This window comes from Monomorium pharaonis, chromosome 6, assembly GCF_013373865.1.
Source record: "Monomorium pharaonis isolate MP-MQ-018 chromosome 6, ASM1337386v2, whole genome shotgun sequence".
NCBI lineage: Eukaryota > Metazoa > Arthropoda > Insecta > Hymenoptera > Formicidae > Monomorium > Monomorium pharaonis.
The window spans coordinates 9,972,588-9,990,989 of NC_050472.1; the positions used below are offsets into that span (position 1 = coordinate 9,972,588).

General features: G+C 30.7%; 1 protein-coding gene, 1 long non-coding RNA gene and 1 pseudogene across 2 annotated transcripts; all 3 read left to right on the forward strand.

Annotated features, from left to right (window-relative positions):
- Positions 1-5,965: 5,965 nt before the first annotated feature.
- LOC118646137 (la-related protein 1B-like) lies at positions 5,966-7,918 on the forward strand. The gene is made up of 4 exons (XM_036288445.1): positions 5,966-6,002; positions 6,183-6,361; positions 7,184-7,390; positions 7,859-7,918. Exons 1-4 carry the CDS (start codon positions 5,966-5,968, stop codon positions 7,916-7,918), a joined length of 483 nt encoding a protein of 160 aa, XP_036144338.1.
- Positions 7,919-8,739: 821 nt separating this feature from the next.
- LOC118645983 lies at positions 8,740-12,338 on the forward strand. Its single transcript, XR_004963614.1, has 7 exons — positions 8,740-8,912; positions 9,328-9,445; positions 9,521-9,724; positions 11,110-11,414; positions 11,540-11,630; positions 11,753-11,984; positions 12,096-12,338. It is a non-coding gene; the product is annotated as an uncharacterized LOC118645983 (long non-coding RNA).
- A 283-nt stretch (positions 12,339-12,621) lies between these two features.
- Positions 12,622-17,898, forward strand: LOC118645982 (annotated as a pseudogene).
- Positions 17,899-18,402: the final 504 nt, after the last annotated feature.

Here is an 18,402-nt window from a genome sequence, read left to right on the forward strand (position 1 = left end):
CTTGCTCATACACGTGCGTTCATCGGCGTGTAATCACATCGACTGTCTCAGTGGTGCTAGGCTTTAGTGATTTTCAGTATCTTGCGATTTTTTGCAGTTACTGGAAAGTCTTTTAATTTAGAACGTAAAGTTACAAGTGTTGTGAGTTCACTGTGAGAAAAGTCACGAGATTAGAAGAAATTCGTAGAGATTTCTCTACATTTTTCTGCTCGCGGCAGGGGAGGGGAGGTTTGTTTTTATTAAGATATTTTTCGTGAATCAAAATGGATAGTGATAGTGTAAGAAACATTACGGTATTCGACAGATGTGTATATAAAAATTGTAATAATGTGAAATCAGATAATTGTAAATTGTTTCGTTTTCCGCAAAAGACTGATAAAAGATTTGACATTTGGATAAGAAATTGCGGTAAGTAAAAAATCTATAAAATACCAAAAATAACAATAATAATTAATATATTTTAATAATTAATCTAATAAATAATTAACCGATTTATATCATGATTGGTGTTACTCTTTAATCGTAAAAATCTTATCAATCCATTAAAATTATTTTCGGACAGATAAAATGTTAAATGTAAAAATTTCATTTTTTGTGATAAAAGGAAATATGATGCGAAAGACTGGAGATAAAGTGAGCCTCGCGAACGACTCTTTAATGTTGGTTATCTTGCTTGCTTCTTACTCGTTCTTTTAGCATCAAAGATTTTTTAAGAGCTCCGTTATTTATAAAATATAAAAATTGAATTTAATATAAACTAAAACTATTACTTCGCATTTTATTGATTTAAAAATAATTTTGATGGATTAATCACATTTTTGCAATTAAAATGACATCAAACATGATATAAATCGAATAATTTTGACTGATTGTGAGATAAGTAAAAAAATTTATTTAATCGAACAATTAAGTTATTATCGAACAATGTGTCATATTTAATCTCACTTTAATCACAAAAATCTCATTAATTGTAAAGTTGTTTATTCAATAAGATACAGAAAAATATTAGAAAATTTTCAGAAATTAACTAATCAGCACAATGAAATTTTTCATGAAATATAATCGATACTCAGGGCAAAACTAAAAAAATATAGTGAAAAATTGATGAATGCATTACATCCATTTATATATTATTTCTATTTATTTTTATGATATTATAAAATAAATTAATTAAAAGGACACATCTTTCTTTTTTTATTTATAAATTGTTTATTTATAAACAGCTTTTTTTGTCATAATTTACGATTGCCTATGATCTCCTTAAAGTTATTTACACAATGTGATTGTAAATGCGAAATGTTTTTTTCAGTGTACACTAAGTTGTACATTCAGTAATGTTTAAATAAATTTATATTAAAACAGGTAATGAAAAGTTGCTCAAATGGTCCTCGACATCAATTCAGAAAGCAGGATTATGCGCGAATCATTTTAATAAAGAAGATTTTATTAATCCTACGAGGTTACATCTTAGAAAAAATCCCATACCATGGATCTCAACGAATAATGAAAATTTATCTGTCATTTGCGTTGAAGATAATAATAACAGTATTGCAGAAGGAGCTAGAATTATTGAAGAAAGTATACAGGACAATGTTATTGACTATTCACAATTAGATAATCGAGATTGCACTCCGATGGAAATCGATCACACCGACTTTCAAGTAGACATTGCAGAAACTACCAGAAGCAATGAAGTCGCAATAACAATAACAAATAAAAAATGTTATCCTTCTGGGAAAGAACTTTTTTGCAATTTTGGAACTAATTTATTGGACGACGAGGAATGGCTCAATAAAGAAAATCAATGTCCATTATTTGTTGATAATTACTTTCAAGAAGAAGTGGAAATAAAAACAAATATGCAAGAAAAACGAAAAGAAAAAATGCAAAAAAAGTTAACCTATCAACAAATATATGATGAAATCGATGAAATCGAAAAATTAAAAAAAGAGAATTTGAAATTAAAAAAACTTCTTGAGCAAAAAAGAAAAAAACAAAAAGTTATCACTGCTATGTTGCAACGTCGTAATTCTGAAATTCAAAAAAGAAAAAATGTTTGCAAACATAGTATTAATAAATTTTTGGATGGAAAGAAGTGTACAAAGGCTCTTGCAAGAACAATGATAAAACTTCAACTACACAAAGGAAGGTCAGAATACACAAAAGAAGAAAAAAATCTTGCGAAACAAATGTTTTATTATTCGGCAAGTGGATATTCACGGATGAGAAAGGCTGGATTAAATCTCCCATCAGTATCTTCTGTAAGAAATTGGATTTCTGAAACAGAAATTCGACCAGGATTCTGCGAGGAAATATTTTCCAAAATTCAAGAAAATTTGTCTAAACTACCACCTTCTCAGACAGTTTGTTGTTTAAAATTTGATGAGATGTCGATAAAAAAATTTGAAGAATATAGTCGAAAATATGATCTTATTGAAGGATTAATAGATCTCGGACCTTTAGGACGAAGCAATGAATCAGCGGAAAATATTTTACTATTTTGTCTTGATAGTATTAACGCAGAAAATCCTTGGCGCCAAATAGTAGCATACTTTTTAACAGGAAAAAATTCATCACATAAGGAGATTGTGCAACTTACCGAAATATGTTTGGAAAAATTAAAACATGTAGGGGCAAATGTAAAATTGATTACATGCGATCAAGGTGGACCAAACAGGAAAGCTTTTAGTAATTGGAATATTTCACCACATGAGCCATTTTTTTCATTAAACAATGAAACTTATATTGCTTCTTTCGATTGGCCACATCTTATCAAGCGATTGATTAGTCAATTAAGATCGCATAAGTATATTTATATAAACGGAGAAATAATTATGTCTTTTTACGACTTATTTGCAACGTGGGAATTTGACAGAAAATTAAGTACTTCTAATTTATTGGGCCACATTACCTACGCACACTTTTATCCTAACAATTTTGAAGCCATGAATGTAAAAAAGGCTTTTCAAATGTTAAGTGCAAGATTTGCTGCATCAATATCAACAGCAGGCCAAAGTAACGTATTAAAAAGTACTTCATGGAAAGCATCTGTAGAGTTTGTTAATAAAATGAATAAAATAATAGATGCTATGAACGTATATCATTTTAGTGATTGGAAAGGAGAAAAAGGACCACTATCAGAAAATAACATAATAGTTGAAGAATTATTAACATCTTTCATTGAATGGTGTTCAAAATGGAGTACTTCTCCCAATAAGATGTCAAGACCTCCGTGCTTTGATGGAATGATTATGACTGTGCAAGCAGTTTTATCAACGTATCGTTCCATCAAACAATTCTATCCAGACTTCAAGCTCGCCACTGCATTGTGTAATCAGGATTCCGTGGAACATACATTCGGAAAAATTAGAGGACGCGGAGGATTCAATCGCAATCCTACCGCGAGGATGGTACGATTAACCTTACGCCATATTTTAGCAAGTGAGCGATAGGGGCAACACAATTTGTCCAGAAACATCTTCTTTAACGGAAGGTACATCGGTAATTAATAATGAAATGGAAGCTAATAATATTTCATTACAAGATAAACTTGCTTTTCCAATAGAAATGGATGACGACGATGATAATCTTGATCATTGTGACAGCTTTTGACGACTTTACTAAATATTCAGAACAAAACTATTCCGATAACATAATAAATATGATCGACAAGAATAATTCAGGAACGTATGAAGAAAACGCTATTGCATATTTCGCAGGATATGTTGCTCGCCACGGTTACGAAAATACTAAATGCGAAAATTGCCGTGAGACAAATTTGAAAACACCGATGGAAGGATTAAACGATAGTGAAATCTATATTCAGTTACGTGAATATAAACACGAAGACGAAGATGAACCTGAAGTTGAATGGCTATCAAGGCCAACGGAGACATTTTTAAATATTATTGCTCTTCAACTTGAAGCATTAAATTTATATTACAAGAAGTATTGGCATTTAAAAAATATAAAGAAAAAGCTTCTTGAAAATTGCATAGAACATGTCCAACGTATTAGTAAAGATTGGTTCAATCAGAACAACGAATGTTACTCACATAGAATCGAAATGTTGGATTTTATGTTAAGAGTCAAAATATATGCAATTACAAAAGAAAATAACAATAAACGAAGAGAAGGAACAAATAGAAAAATAAAGACAAAAAGTCAAAAACTTAAAAATATAAAACACATGTAAAATTAAAATGAAAGCAATGAAAAAAGCAATCAATTATAAAGAAAAGCCACATATTACAATTACAAAAAAAAATAGAAACAAATAAGTAATTAGAAACATTCTACAGCAAATATAAATGTAAATTCATAAATGTTGTGAATAAAATTACATAGTAAGCATTGATAATGTTTGAAAGTATTGTTAAAATTTTTATTACAGTTTCTAATATTATTTTTTAATTGATAATTTAAAAATTTTTTAACTATATTATTTAACAATTTTTATCTTTCAGACATTAGTCGCGCGTAAAGTCGTGAACTGCTATTTATACTATGTAATTTAAATTATTATAAAAAATACTTGCATAATAAGCATTGATTATATCTGAAGATTTGTATATTACTATAGAAATTTAATTATTTTGTAAATTAAAATAAACTATTATTTATGTATTTTAAAACGACAATCGGGGTATGCTTCAGATATAAGTCGCGCTATTGCGTGAACTGCTGTATGTGTTATGCAAATAATTAATAAAAGATTATAAAATAAAGTTACATATTGTGCATTGATAACAAATGAAGGATATCTAAAATTTATATTTGTGGAATAGTTTCAAACATAAACATTATATTTTAATAAACATTTTAATTTAAGGATACATTTTTATGCTACTTATAAACTTTTTTGTTAATGAAGTTTAATAATAATAAACTTTTAAAACAAATTTAAAAGTGCAAAGAATAATACGTAGTAATAATATGTAATTTTTTATTTATTTATCTTTGCAGTAAAAATAATTTTATAAATAGATAATAAATATAAATAATAATTATACATTTCATATATATATCTTAATAAAATATATCCTTCAAATGTTAGTCGCGCAATAATGACGTGAACTGCACTATTTATAATGTAACTTTATACGCACGTAGAAAAATATACGTACAAAATGTTTCTATTAATATATTAATTAAGATTTAATTTCTATTTTTAAAACATTTTACTCTCTAAATTTCTTAGAACAAAAATATTGCCACTCCAATTTTTTGAGTGATTTTTCACGTTAAGAAATTTAGAGAGTACGCTAAATAATATAAAATCTACAATTGTAAATCACGTAATCAATAAAATTAGTAATATTGTACATAAATATTTTTAATTGATAAATTTTTTAATTTTCTTCTCTTTCTTCCTCCTTCCTCCTTCTCTCTATTTCTACCTCTGTCTATTTTTTATCTTTATCTATTTTTTGTATGTAAGTTCATATTGTTGAGCGCGGTCACAGACGTAAATAAGAAACACTACATTTTAAGTAATTTAATAGATTTTATTAATTATAAACATTAGCGTTTTACAGAAACATCCGACTTAGAACGAGACCGAGATTAAACTCCTTGTTTATTTGCGCTGTCAAGCTCATGACAGCTATAACGCTCTTCTCAAAAATCAATATATTGATCGGCCAGGACAGCTGACCGATCTAACGAGCGCAACAATATGTATGTATGAGTTCACGTGTATGATTGTATATGAGTGCTTTCTATGTGCGTAAAGAAAAAAAATATCAGAAGGCGGCATTACAAAGTGTCGCGGCGGCGCGTCATAGCGGCGCGGCGGCGCGACGACGCGACGACTCGAAATCTCTTTGCGGCAAAGAACAAAGCTTTCGCCATACGTTAACCGGTTTCCGCGATTTGACAAAACATTATCATAGAAAAGTGGAGGAAAGGATCAGCAGAAAAATTGTGGCATTTGGTTCTTGGCAGTCACACGGTGCACATCAAGATGAAGAGAGGCCAGACCGCTAATATGGATAAAAAAGGTTAATTTTAAAATATCTTTATACTTTTTTAGTTTATAAAATTATAAGTGTAAAGTAAATATATTACAAAAATACATAAAACTTTTATAGCAAGTAAAAAAAGAAGTCAATTATGGCGATCACGTCAAAAAACAAAAAAAAGACGGCGAGAAAAACAACTAAATTTTCTTGCAAATATAGATCAGGGCAAGGATAATCAGAACAATGAAGATAATCAAGAAAATCAGGAGAATCAGGAGAATCAAGAGAATGTAAAAAAATCGAGAATAATTTTAAAAGAAAGTAAACTCTCAAGCAATGTACATAACATTGAGCAGGCAGCAGGATCAGCCACGGTGCAGGCACAGCAAAATATAGAGGTAACATATTAAAAAATTTATATTTAAAAAATCATACACATACATACACACATACAATATTGAGTAGCATGTAACAAACATGATTCTCTATACATAATGTCATATACATATTTATAATTAAATATATATTTTATTTAAAAAATAAATAATATATCAAAAAAAGACAAAGTACACATAACAATTTTATACATGTAAGCATATTCGGATGTATGCATATATGTATATGTATGTATGTATGCATGCGTACACATACGCACACTTGATGTATACATCAATGCGCGCGTGAAATAAAAATTGTTTATTTCAAAAAAGAAAAGAAAGACAAATTAGTTTATTCTTAGATAAGGATATGTAGGTTATATAAAGTGTAATCTGGTTTTTTAATAATGGAAATCTATATTTTCTATTTTATTATTTTTTATTTTATTTAAATATTCTGATTTTTATTTAGCTAATATTTTTTCTAATATTCAAGAAAAATTACATAATTTTTTCAATATTAATCCTTAACGTTCACAAGTATTAGACCTGAATCACTTAAATGCTTACTGTAATAAAGAAGATTGTTTTAACTTAAAAAAATTACTGGATAATCTTTGAACATCCTTTTTAAGATGCAATTGGTTTTATTCATGAAACTTGATGTCAAGTAATGAGACTCTGATGAAGTGCGAATGTTAAAGGTTAAAGTTTACGATATGCAATTGACTAGTCTCAAAAAATTGAATATTTACATTTTACATAAAACAATATCAATTTTGTCTATTCAGTTATCGATTACATAAATCTCTATACTTTTAAAAACTTTGTTTCTGTTATTAGCAACCAGTACCAAATCTTCAAGAAATCTACGAGGAATTGCAACATTTACGAAATTTATATGCTGTCGAACATGATCCTCGAATACAAAATATTGAACGCAGAATGGATAGATTCCATATAGATGAGCAAAGGAGAGGCCGTGGAGGAGGACGTGGACGAGGACGCGGTCGAGGACGCGGTCGAGGAAGAGATCGTGGCCAAGGAAGAGTATCTTATATACATATACATAAAGGGAACGTGTATATAATAAATAAATAAAACATAATAAAACATAATAAAACATTTTAATAAAACATAATAAAAAATTATTTTAAAATATACTTTTGAGAATTAAATTATTACACCAACTTTGTATTTAATGCCACTTTGAAGTAGTTGACGCGATCGATTCCAGTACAAAATATTAATAAATGAAAAAAAAAGAACTAATTTATCGCTTACATATCTCAATATAATATTAAATAAGAAATAATACAATATTATTTTAAGACAAAAACATTAAACTAGATGCTTGTTCGATGTAGTCACCGCTACAATTTGAACGCCGGTAGCGATAAGCTAACAAAAGTAAAGTGCTATTAAAAAATTAGGTATTTCATTGTTATTGGTATCAAAATGTTTCTTATTTAGTATTATTTCGAGATATATAAACGGCGAATTAGATGTTCGATTTAGCTACCGCTTCAACTTAAACTCCGGGAGCGCGACAAAAGGTATCAAGAAGAAAGGCACTGATCATTGAAATAAGATTTATAAAGGAAAAACCTTATACTATAATATTCTGCACGAGACTGATAATATTTTCCATAAATAAATTAAACAATAATAATATTGTACATAAACAAGTTGTACGTAAAAAAATTAAAAGTGGAAAAACTGTTCACGAATTTAAAAAATGTACACGACTCTATTTTCTATGTATTCTCCAACATATATTATACTTAAAAATTGAACACATAAATACTTTGGTATGGAGAATAAATGTCTTTTGAATGCAAAGAATGAACTGATTTTGAATAAAGGCTTTTTAGTATTTTAAACTGTTAGTTGTGTCGAAAATAAACGTCCAAAGTAATATGTAAAAATAAACAATATGTAAAAATAAAAAAGTGGTACGTATATAATTTCATATAATTATTCTTTAAATGCTTATTTTAGTATAAAGTTAGCTTTAATTTTATTGTAAACTAATACGTACGTATTGAGTACTCAAATCAAAATTATTTAAAGTAATTAAAAAAATTTTTTTTAAGTATTTAATTGGAAATAATTAAATATTTGATTCAACGTTGAAATTATATTGAAACAAAGTCGAAGATTCCTAAAAAATTTGTATACCATTTTAATGCCGATTTGACTAAAATTTCCACTTTATTTTAATATTTTTGTTTTCATTAGTTCGACATCACAACTATACATTCTAACTGCAGGGTAATAAAATCTTTCGCTGATGCGCTTTTATCGATATAATATCATTTTTGGCCTGTTTTATCTTAAGAATAGTTACTGTGTTGGCCGCTACCATGATATGGCGCTGAAACCAGTGAAAAGTGCTGGTCTCGCCTAAATCGGGACCTTTGGCTATCTGTCTATTAATCTGTGGTATCACTTTCTCTATCGATTACTGTTTTTATAGTAAAATATAAACGTTGTTACATTTTTATAGTATCTACGTAATCACGTGTAATAATTCACGTGTAATAAAACATAAGTTAGTAATATCTTAATGGTAAGTACCTTAAGTAAAATAAGATTTATTGCATTAAATAATTATTTAAGATTGATATAAATTACAATACGTAATAAAGATCGTCTAGAAAATTGATGGCAGAGTGAATGTCGTAGTTGTGGATATAGAATAAAAAAGAATAAAACAAAGAGACGTAAGAGCAATATTCTTTTGTATTATTTATGTAAACATTTTTCTTTGTCTTGACTTTCTCTGCCTGACTACGACATTTACATCTTATTTTCTAGCACCTACCCAAGATAGATTATACATCCTTTTCTTAAATAATTATTTATGTTTGAAAACAAAATTAAATCAAATTAATGTACATTATAAATGTTACGATTAACACATTATTAATAGACTGTGTAAAATGAACGTACTTATATATTAACATAATAAAAACTGATTCTAGATTGTTCCTTTTGATGCGACCTTTTTAAGTAAGATCACAGAAGTGCTTTCTACAACCAGCTTTTTATAAATATTAATCAGTCTTACAGAAATATAGTCATTAATTATAAATGTTATTGGTAAGTTTTATGTAAAATAACTTAATGAACAAAATATTAATAGTATATGCGTATAATTTTATCTTTATTTTTCAGAAAAAGAACAAAAAAATGCATTTTATATTATTTTATTAAATGATGGCTTAGTTACGGTACCGAAGCAATGGTTAACGGATGATGAAAGGTATACGTTTTGGCCTGATGTAAATTTAGCACAATTAATCAATTTGATTAAATCATGTGCTAACATAAATTCACAATGGGAAAAATATGAAATACAATTTATATATGAAACAGCAGGTATTTTTTTAAATTAAATGTACTAGGGTAAAAGCATCAATTACAGTGTTCTTTTAACACGATCGTCGAAATTTCTGTTAATAAAATGATTTCTCATGTTTGATATTTATGTTTGTTTATGTCAAAATGAAATTTCTTCTATAGATTATAGTTCTTTTATAGATTAAATAAATACTTTTTGAGATTCTAATATTGAAAACGAATACGATATGATTAAAAGAAAAAAATATTTTTGTGCGTATTACTGGATACTTTTCTGTGACCAAATTTAATTACCGTACTCTAATTACTGTGCATAAGTTCCAAATACTGTGTTCTACTTACTGAATTTAAAACCAATTACTGTTTTCCAAATATCAATTATTGTGCCCAAATAAAATCTGCAAATTTTTGAATTGTATAAAAAGTAATTCTCTTAAACCAAAGCTGTTTTAATTATAATTCTTATCAATTTTATTTAATTATAATATTTAATAGAAAATGTTAAGTTGAATAACTAAAAAGAATCGGAGATTAATAGCATTATTATAGGTGTAATTAAAAAACAATTATTTTATAATAAATAGAATACTTACACAACTACTTTGTGCTCTTAACACATTACCTCTTATACTATTTGAAGAGGTTGAGTTTGTCATCTGTCAATTGGCGCGACAGGCATATACAATTGACACGCGTCATAATTTAAAACTAATTACTGTGCACATTAATTAGAGCAAATCAAAAATTCCATACTAATTTAAATCCAGTAATTATACTGGATTTATTAAATATTAAAAAAAATATTAAATAGTTATAATTATTTAGTTTATATAGTATATAAAATTACTTTATTTTACTTTACGTACTTTATTATAATGCATATCTTTTGTTAATAAGGTTATATTATACATATATAGATATTTAATCTCTTATACAACGTAATGTCTTAATAATTTTAATAAACAAAAGGTAAAAAAACCATCAATTTGACTGACATAAAATTTAAATTTAATTTTTAATCTTTTTTAATACGTAAGTACGGTTTAAACTCTGCGAAAATTATTTACTTTATTAAATATATGTATACTAGTAACTAGTCTGCTAATTTATTTCTAAAAGTTTATAATTTTATTAATGAACAATAAGAGCCGTTCTCGGGCAAATAATGGTGACATTGTTTCGTACTCCCTTTCTGAAATATTTGTAATTCTTTTCAAATCTCTACAGATACGCGTTTAGCTTTGTTTTTTTTTAAATTTAATTCCGTCACTCTAGTAAATTATTTAAGTTATTTTATTGTTATTATTATTAATTTTTTATATTTTCATTTGTTTTACCTTACCTTGAATGTATTATTTGTTTGCAATACTTTTTAAATTTATTTTATTATTTTTTAATCCTAGGGGCCCAGCACCATATTCGGCCCTGGCTGCTAAGTCTGGCTGTCAGCTTCAGCTTCGTCAATAAGAGTTGTTTTTTCGAAAAAGCAGAGCTCTCATTGGATATCGCATTATCGCGCTGGTCTGCTGGAGCCTTTAGTCGTCTCAGCGAGTGAGTCCCAGATGCGCACAGTAATAAACGGATAGCTTTTAGGAGGAAAAACACGAGAAGGATGTCCCATAATCACATTTCCAGACAATGGCAATTTTCATAACTTAACTGATTTGGACTATCAGCGTCTTATGCTATATCTTACCTCTATGCCAACGTAAGGATACAGTTGATTAATTTAACACATTTATTTTAGGCACGATTTTCTCTTTTTGTGCAATCTGTACGATTAATTTAAATTATATTAAAATTGTTTTTATTATTTAAAATTTTTTTGCTTAGGTTGCAAGAAGCAGATCTCGGGTTTCATTTAATAATCGATCGGAGAAACGATAAGTGGAATTCAGTGAAGACAGTGCTTCTAAAAATTTCTGTAAGTGTTCTGTAATTGTAATTCATTGTATTGCGTAATAATCCAGGATTTATTTGTTTAGAAATATAGTATGAATGGGAAAGATATTGTTTTTATCGGAGGCACCATGTTTTTCTTTCCAGGCATTTTGTTCCTGGTTTGATACACGTCGCTTACGTTCTACGACCCGTCGGATTTTTACAAAATGCCATTTTGGAAATGCCGAACAAATTATTCCGAGAGGATTTCAAGTTCAGAGTTATATTCTTAGCTAACATCGCCGAGCTGCACGAATTCATAGAGACGGAACAGCTCACTGAAGCACTTGGTGGTAATTTGCAGTATTGCCATCACACTTGGATACAGAACAGAATTGTAAATATGTCAAATAAATTTAGCAATACTGAATAGAGTTAACTTATGCATTCTGTATTCATTCATATAAATTTCATATAATTCATATTCATATAAATTTATTTTTTCCAGATTTAAACATGAATTTTTCAATTCTACAGCAACGTGGTCTATGTTTAAACTTCTTTCTGTGGATCGTAAATTTAAGTCACGCATCTGTTGATTTCTTCGCAGTATTCTGCAAAGAGTTTCTGTTTGTATGTTTTTTATATTTGCAAGATGTAAGCGCTTGAGACACTTGAAATTTTCGAGATGGGAAAATCCCTTATCATTTATGAAACAACACATACTAAGATCCAAATCTAAAAAAAAAAACTATATATATGTGTATTAATTAATGTACAATTTACCCGTATTCTTAAAAGCAATTCTAAATGTTTATACCTTTTAATATTTGACACGTCTTTGAAATTTCAAGCAGAACAGAGTCGTCGATAGATTGATAGTAACTTAATATTAGACGTTTTAACAGCGTACCACAAGTGATCATAAATATATTAAATTTCCAAACAAGAAAGTAACAAAATGACAGATCCAAATATGTTAATTTGGTTATTGTCTAAAAATCAATACATCTGGGCGTAAAATAATCAAATAAATTAGAAAGATTAGAGCGCCAATACGTAAAGTATATATTACGTATGTTCAAGCTTGTATAAAGGAAATTGCGTGGACTTTGGCTAGTTACAGCACCACCAGCGGCACTCCTAGAAAAACGCTACTCACTCAGCAGCGACCACCCAGCCCGGAACCATCATGGCTGCAGGACAGAGAACTACCGCTACTAGTGTTACCTAAATCCTCAGACGATTTGTTGGTCCCCAAAGAGTTGGTCATGCCGTTGCTCTCCATTTACGAGGTGCTCAGGCACTTTCGCACTCTGGTACGCCTCTCCTGCTTTAGATTTGAGGACTTTTGCGCCGCGCTTATGTGTGAGGATCAGACAAACTTATTGGCGGAGCTTCACATCATGCTTATCAAGGCGCTGTTGCGAGAAGAGGATTCACAACAGACACATTTTGGTCCACTGGACCAGAAAGACTCTGTGAATGTTAGCTTGTACTTTGTGGACTCTCTGACATGGCCAGAAGTGTTACGTTCGTATGTAAAGAGTGATAAAAGTTTCGATCAGAACATTTTACAAATATTAGCTACTACTGAATATTCTTTTACTGCCATCGAGGATAGAATCAAGGTCCTACAATTTTTAACTGATCAATTCTTAATTACAAATCCAGTGAGAGAGGATTTACTGCATGAAGATACAATAAAAAAATACATTTTACAATTATCAATTTAGCATTTTGTATACTACAGTTTTTTGCATGTGTTTATCCACAATATAGCTTGATATTTAAAATCAGCAAGGAAAAAATTTGCTATGTCCATGCTGATAGTACTTATAGTAGTGAATATCTTTAATCAAATATGAAACTAAACTTTATACTTTATATTTAAAATATACATTATTAAGAAATATATAATTTTGATTTATTTAACAAGCCTGATGTTTCAATAGTTTAATTATCAAACAATTTACAATGGATTTACAAAGAATTTAGTTTATCTGTTTTGTAGAAATTTATTTCTTATAAATTAAAATTATTTTTTTAATTTCTAAATCTGATTTTTAAATAAATGTTTGTTTTATTTAAATTAATTAGAATTATTTGTTTAAATATATGTGTGATAGATACATTTGTATAGTTTTTGAAATCTTATAAAATTGAGTTTTTAAGTGATAAAGAATGCTTAAAATTGGTTGAGAAAGAGGAGACTATGGAATAGACAACATGTATGTTTTGCAGGAGCTATGCATTACGATGATCACTGCAGAGTATGCCATCGATTAGGAGATCTATTGTGTTGTGAAACTTGCCCGGCTGTATTTCATTTAGAATGCGCAGAACCACCTCTGGTCGATGTTCCTACTGAAGATTGGCAGTGTAGTACATGTAAAGCCTACAAAGTGATGGGCGTCATAGACCGTATTTCCGATGTCGAAAAGAATGGATCATTATGTAGACAAGAGCATTTAGGATTCGATAGACATGGCAGAAAATATTAGTTTCTCGCAAGAAGAGTTTTTGTGTAAGACATTTTTATATATCTATATACAAGAGATAAGAAACAAGAGGCAAACATGTGTGTGTAAATTTTTTTCTTATAATTTTATTTTTTTTTAGCGAGAGTGAAGAAGGCGAGGTGTGGTATTATAGCTCACCCTTGCAATTAGAAGAACTGATGCTTGGATTAGATCAAAATGAAATGAAAGTGGCGCTTTATCGTGAATTGTCCGATTACAAGGAGGAGATAATTCGTCAAATGGAGCTCATAGAGACTCTCACTAATCAGTTCAAAGGAAACAAGAAATTGTATTTGGAAATAGAAAACAGTAAGATCAATCTTCTTCAATTAACATCAGCTTTTAAATCTCTTTTGATTAGATATCAAAGTTTATATGTATTAAATAATATTTAAAAGATAATTATTCTTTTAAATATTTTTTAGATTGTATACAAAAGTTACAAAAAGAACGACAAGAGAAACAGGAGAAAGAGGAGGAGGAGAAAAAAGAAAAGCAGAGACAGGAAGCAGAGGAAATGATATGCAAGATGCATGAGAATGCAGATGCTTTTGATGAGCGTACGACAGGAACGATGGAACAAAGTGAAACGAAGACATCTGGTGATGAGTCGACTCCAGCTACTCAAGTACCTGAGGTGGTCGGCGAAACTGTCGAAGTCGATGCTACCGAAGCGTCATCGACCGCGACAAATACGGATAAAACTACGAAAAATAGCACTTCTACGTCGTCATCTGAAGATATTGACGAAGAGACGTTAGAAGGAGAGGAGAAAATTGGAAAAGATGATGAGATTTTACAATAGAACATTATAATATTGTTGTGAACTTTGTTGATAAAAGCATTACTTCTTTTATATGAAAAAGTGTATTTTCTACACAACAGATATTTTTATAGAATAAGCGCATTTTTCTTTATATATTAGTTAATTGTATTTTATTTGTATTGTGTATAATAATAATTTTTTCTTTTAGGTAAAAAACATACTATTGTGACAAGATTGGAGACTGGTTCATTGCAACCGCAAACTTTTAACATGGATGAGGTGAAAAGACGGAGCATGGCACCATTGTCGAAGGAGGAACAAGAAAAATTAGACAAGGGTCTAAAAGACTTCGAGAGCGACAGTAATATTAGAGTAACGCGTCAAAAAGCACATCAAATCGCGTCCGGCACACATTTATTTAAATTGGGCATGGACAACAACTTTAAGTCTTACGTCAATCAATACAGCACTAATATCGTCGCGTTAAATAAGACACAGAGAAACGAAGAACGTGATAAGAAACGTCACTTGTCGCACAAGTTCTCGCTTACACAGGCGTCGGAGTTCAAATGGGTGGGCAGTTTGACAGGTACCCGTGCCTTGATAGTCAGTACGCTGTGTCAAACAATTTTACAGCTCGAGAGCAATATTCAGGCGTCATTTATGCATACCAATTGGCCGCTATTGCGCAAACCATGGACTTCGGCGGTGGGAGCATGTGTAAATCCACGAGACTTTGCGCGTACTCTTATCGTCTTGCAAGCGTGCATCAAGTCTGTCGTGTTTGCGAGCGTGTGGCATGATCAGCTTGGCCATGTGAAACTCCAACGGGTGACCGCGCTCGAGCGTGAGGAGAAAAAACGTCAGGATAAGAAAGAGAAAAAAGAGAAAGAGGACGAGGAGGAGCGTAATCGACTCTTCAACTTTGTCAAGTATACGCTCGGCTTGAAGCATCAAGTGTGGAAACAGAAGGGTGAAGAGTATCGAGTGCACGGTCAGGGGGGTTGGCTCTGGGTGTTGTCCAGGCGCCGTTATCGATTCTCGGATATGACAAAGATGGGCTTACGTGCCGGTCCACAGAAAATTATGGTGCAGATCAAGGATCAAGGTGGCTTCAAAATACTCGCACTTGATCCACTCACTTATGAATTTCTTATCAAGGAATACTATCCAAGTAAGACAGAGAATGGTATTGTGAAACAAGAGATCAAAGAGGAAGGTGTGGAAAAAGACACAATAAAACAGGAATGTAATGCGGAAAATATAAAAAAGGAGCCTACAATTGATGGCGAAACTAAAGGCGTTAATCCATTGCTCGGTGTCGATAAAACCAGAAACCCAATCGATTAAACAGGAACCGAAGACGAATCTGTCATGTATGTAGCCAGTTTGAGATAAATTTACATAAAATATAAATTTCTCAAGAATGTGATATTGAAATAATTCAGAGACGTTTTAAAATTTGTATTTTATTTGTAAGAAGAACTAAATTGATTTTTTTTCCAGTTTTAGCCGGCATGAAAATTGAAAGTTTTTACCCCAATTACTGAATTTGAAGATATCAACATCAATAAGGTACTAACCACTTCTGGAAGATTGCACTATTCAAAAGTTGCAAAAAGACGAAGATCGACGATTTTCTAGCACGTAGAACACATTTGAAGTTTTTAGAAGAAAGAAGATTATTACAATTTGTGAGTATATCTTTATTATATATAAATAATATGCATAATTATATATCTTATTTAGCAATGTACATGTTTTATGTACAAATCTGAAAAAATCTATATTGGTTTCATAATTATAATGTTAATATGTAATATAAAATATAAATTCCGTATTATTATTTAAAAATATTTTTACAGCATGTCAATGTTTTGCAGGTGAAGACAAAAGAAGCAAATCAGACACCAAATAAAAAAGGTAGAGATAGCGATTCCGCAGAAGTCGATACGGAAAATTACGAAGAAAACTATAGTAGTGCACCATTGGTGGCGGTGGAGACGGTTCTCTGCAAGGTATTTTGTCTACGCCCACTGGCAAACAACAGCAACCGCAAGCGAAAAAAATACCAGTAACAGCTATTCCTGCGTCCAAGGAAATGCTGTCAATTACCAAGCGCACCCAGCAAGTGCGCTTGCAATACTCGGCTGCCTTGAAGCTCTGCAAAAACGGTGGTTGTTACTCGCGCTATTGTAATATGAATAACACTAACAAGAACAACGCCATACAAAAAAAAGCAAGGCGGCGGAGCAAGTTGGATGAAAACAAGCCACGTTCCGAAACACTCGATGCGCCACTCCTCTTGACCAGCACATTATATAAGATCAGCGAGTCGGAGCCTTCGGTGTCCGGTATGTTCTTTATCAAGGCAACGGTCGGATTGAATACCTCAAGCGATTCGACTCAATCGTTGTTTCAAGACCAATACCCTATGGACGGTATACAGACAGAGATAATCTATACGCCGTATGAGCAGCTCGCGAAAGAGTCGCCGAGCAAAATCAAGAATATGGACGGGATTCATAGACCGATCTTAAGCTCAAGCATTGTCTTAAGTCTAGCTTCGAGCCGACTTGAGACTTACTTAACCAATGAAATAACAGCATTTACGTCTCAAGATCATGCTTAAGCTGGAACTTGAATAAGATTCGACTATGAATTCCGGCCTAAGAAGAAAAAGAAGGTGGAGGATCCGCAAACAATTGCATTCCTCGGCCCGATCCCAAACACTCAAATCTTTAAGGGCATGTCGTTCATTTTTACTTGTGTATCCTTAGAGACACTGGACAGGTATCGTTCTTCCTCACTTACGTATATCTTTTTATTAAGTTTCACTTGTATTGCTTTCCTTTAAGGACTTTAAACGATTTCTACTTGCAATCTTTACTTAGTATCGTATTCAGATAAAGTTTTAATCGTTTAATTCAAATACGATAAAAAACGATAGAACTTATGTCCGCCGAAATTGTAATACATCTGATAGAAACATATAGGAACAATTTCAGATTAATTTATATAGAGTCTTATAGACCTTGAATCGTAAATTTCATATTCAGTACGATAAGTAGATAGGATCATATAGAAAAGTAGTCGTATTCAGATAGTTTTAATGGTTTATTTCAGATACGATAAGAAATGATAGAATTTTATAACTTTTCTATCTGGCAGGAAATCTAGTGTCCGATAGAAACGATTGATTCAGATAAAATCATTAAATTTCTATCACATTTCTATATGTTTCTATCAGCTCCTATCGGTACTTTTTCAGCAGGGTTCGTCCGAAGACGATAACCAAACTGCTCGACCTCCCACGGGGATATGTGGTCATATAACGTCGTAAGGTGTAGTATAGTTTCTCGCTCTCGAGATCGAATTTAAATTATTCTCAGCAAACAGAACATAGCAGTAACATTGCAACCATGTTATAATATTGCAGCAACATCACAGCAATATTACAACATTTGGTCTGTTCTTTCTAGCTGCATTGTTGCACTGGTGCAAAAATTAAAGTAAAACTTACATAA

Coding starts and splice junctions, on each gene's coding strand:
- LOC118646137 (XM_036288445.1), top strand. CDS start 5,966: ATGAAGAGAGGCCAGACCGCTAATATGGATAAAAAAG. Junction 6,003..6,182: donor CGCTAATATGGATAAAAAAG/GTTAATTTTAAA, acceptor TTGCAAATATAG/ATCAGGGCAAGGATAATCAG. Junction 7,391..7,858: donor GAGATCGTGGCCAAGGAAGA/GTATCTTATATA, acceptor TGTTCGATTTAG/CTACCGCTTCAACTTAAACT.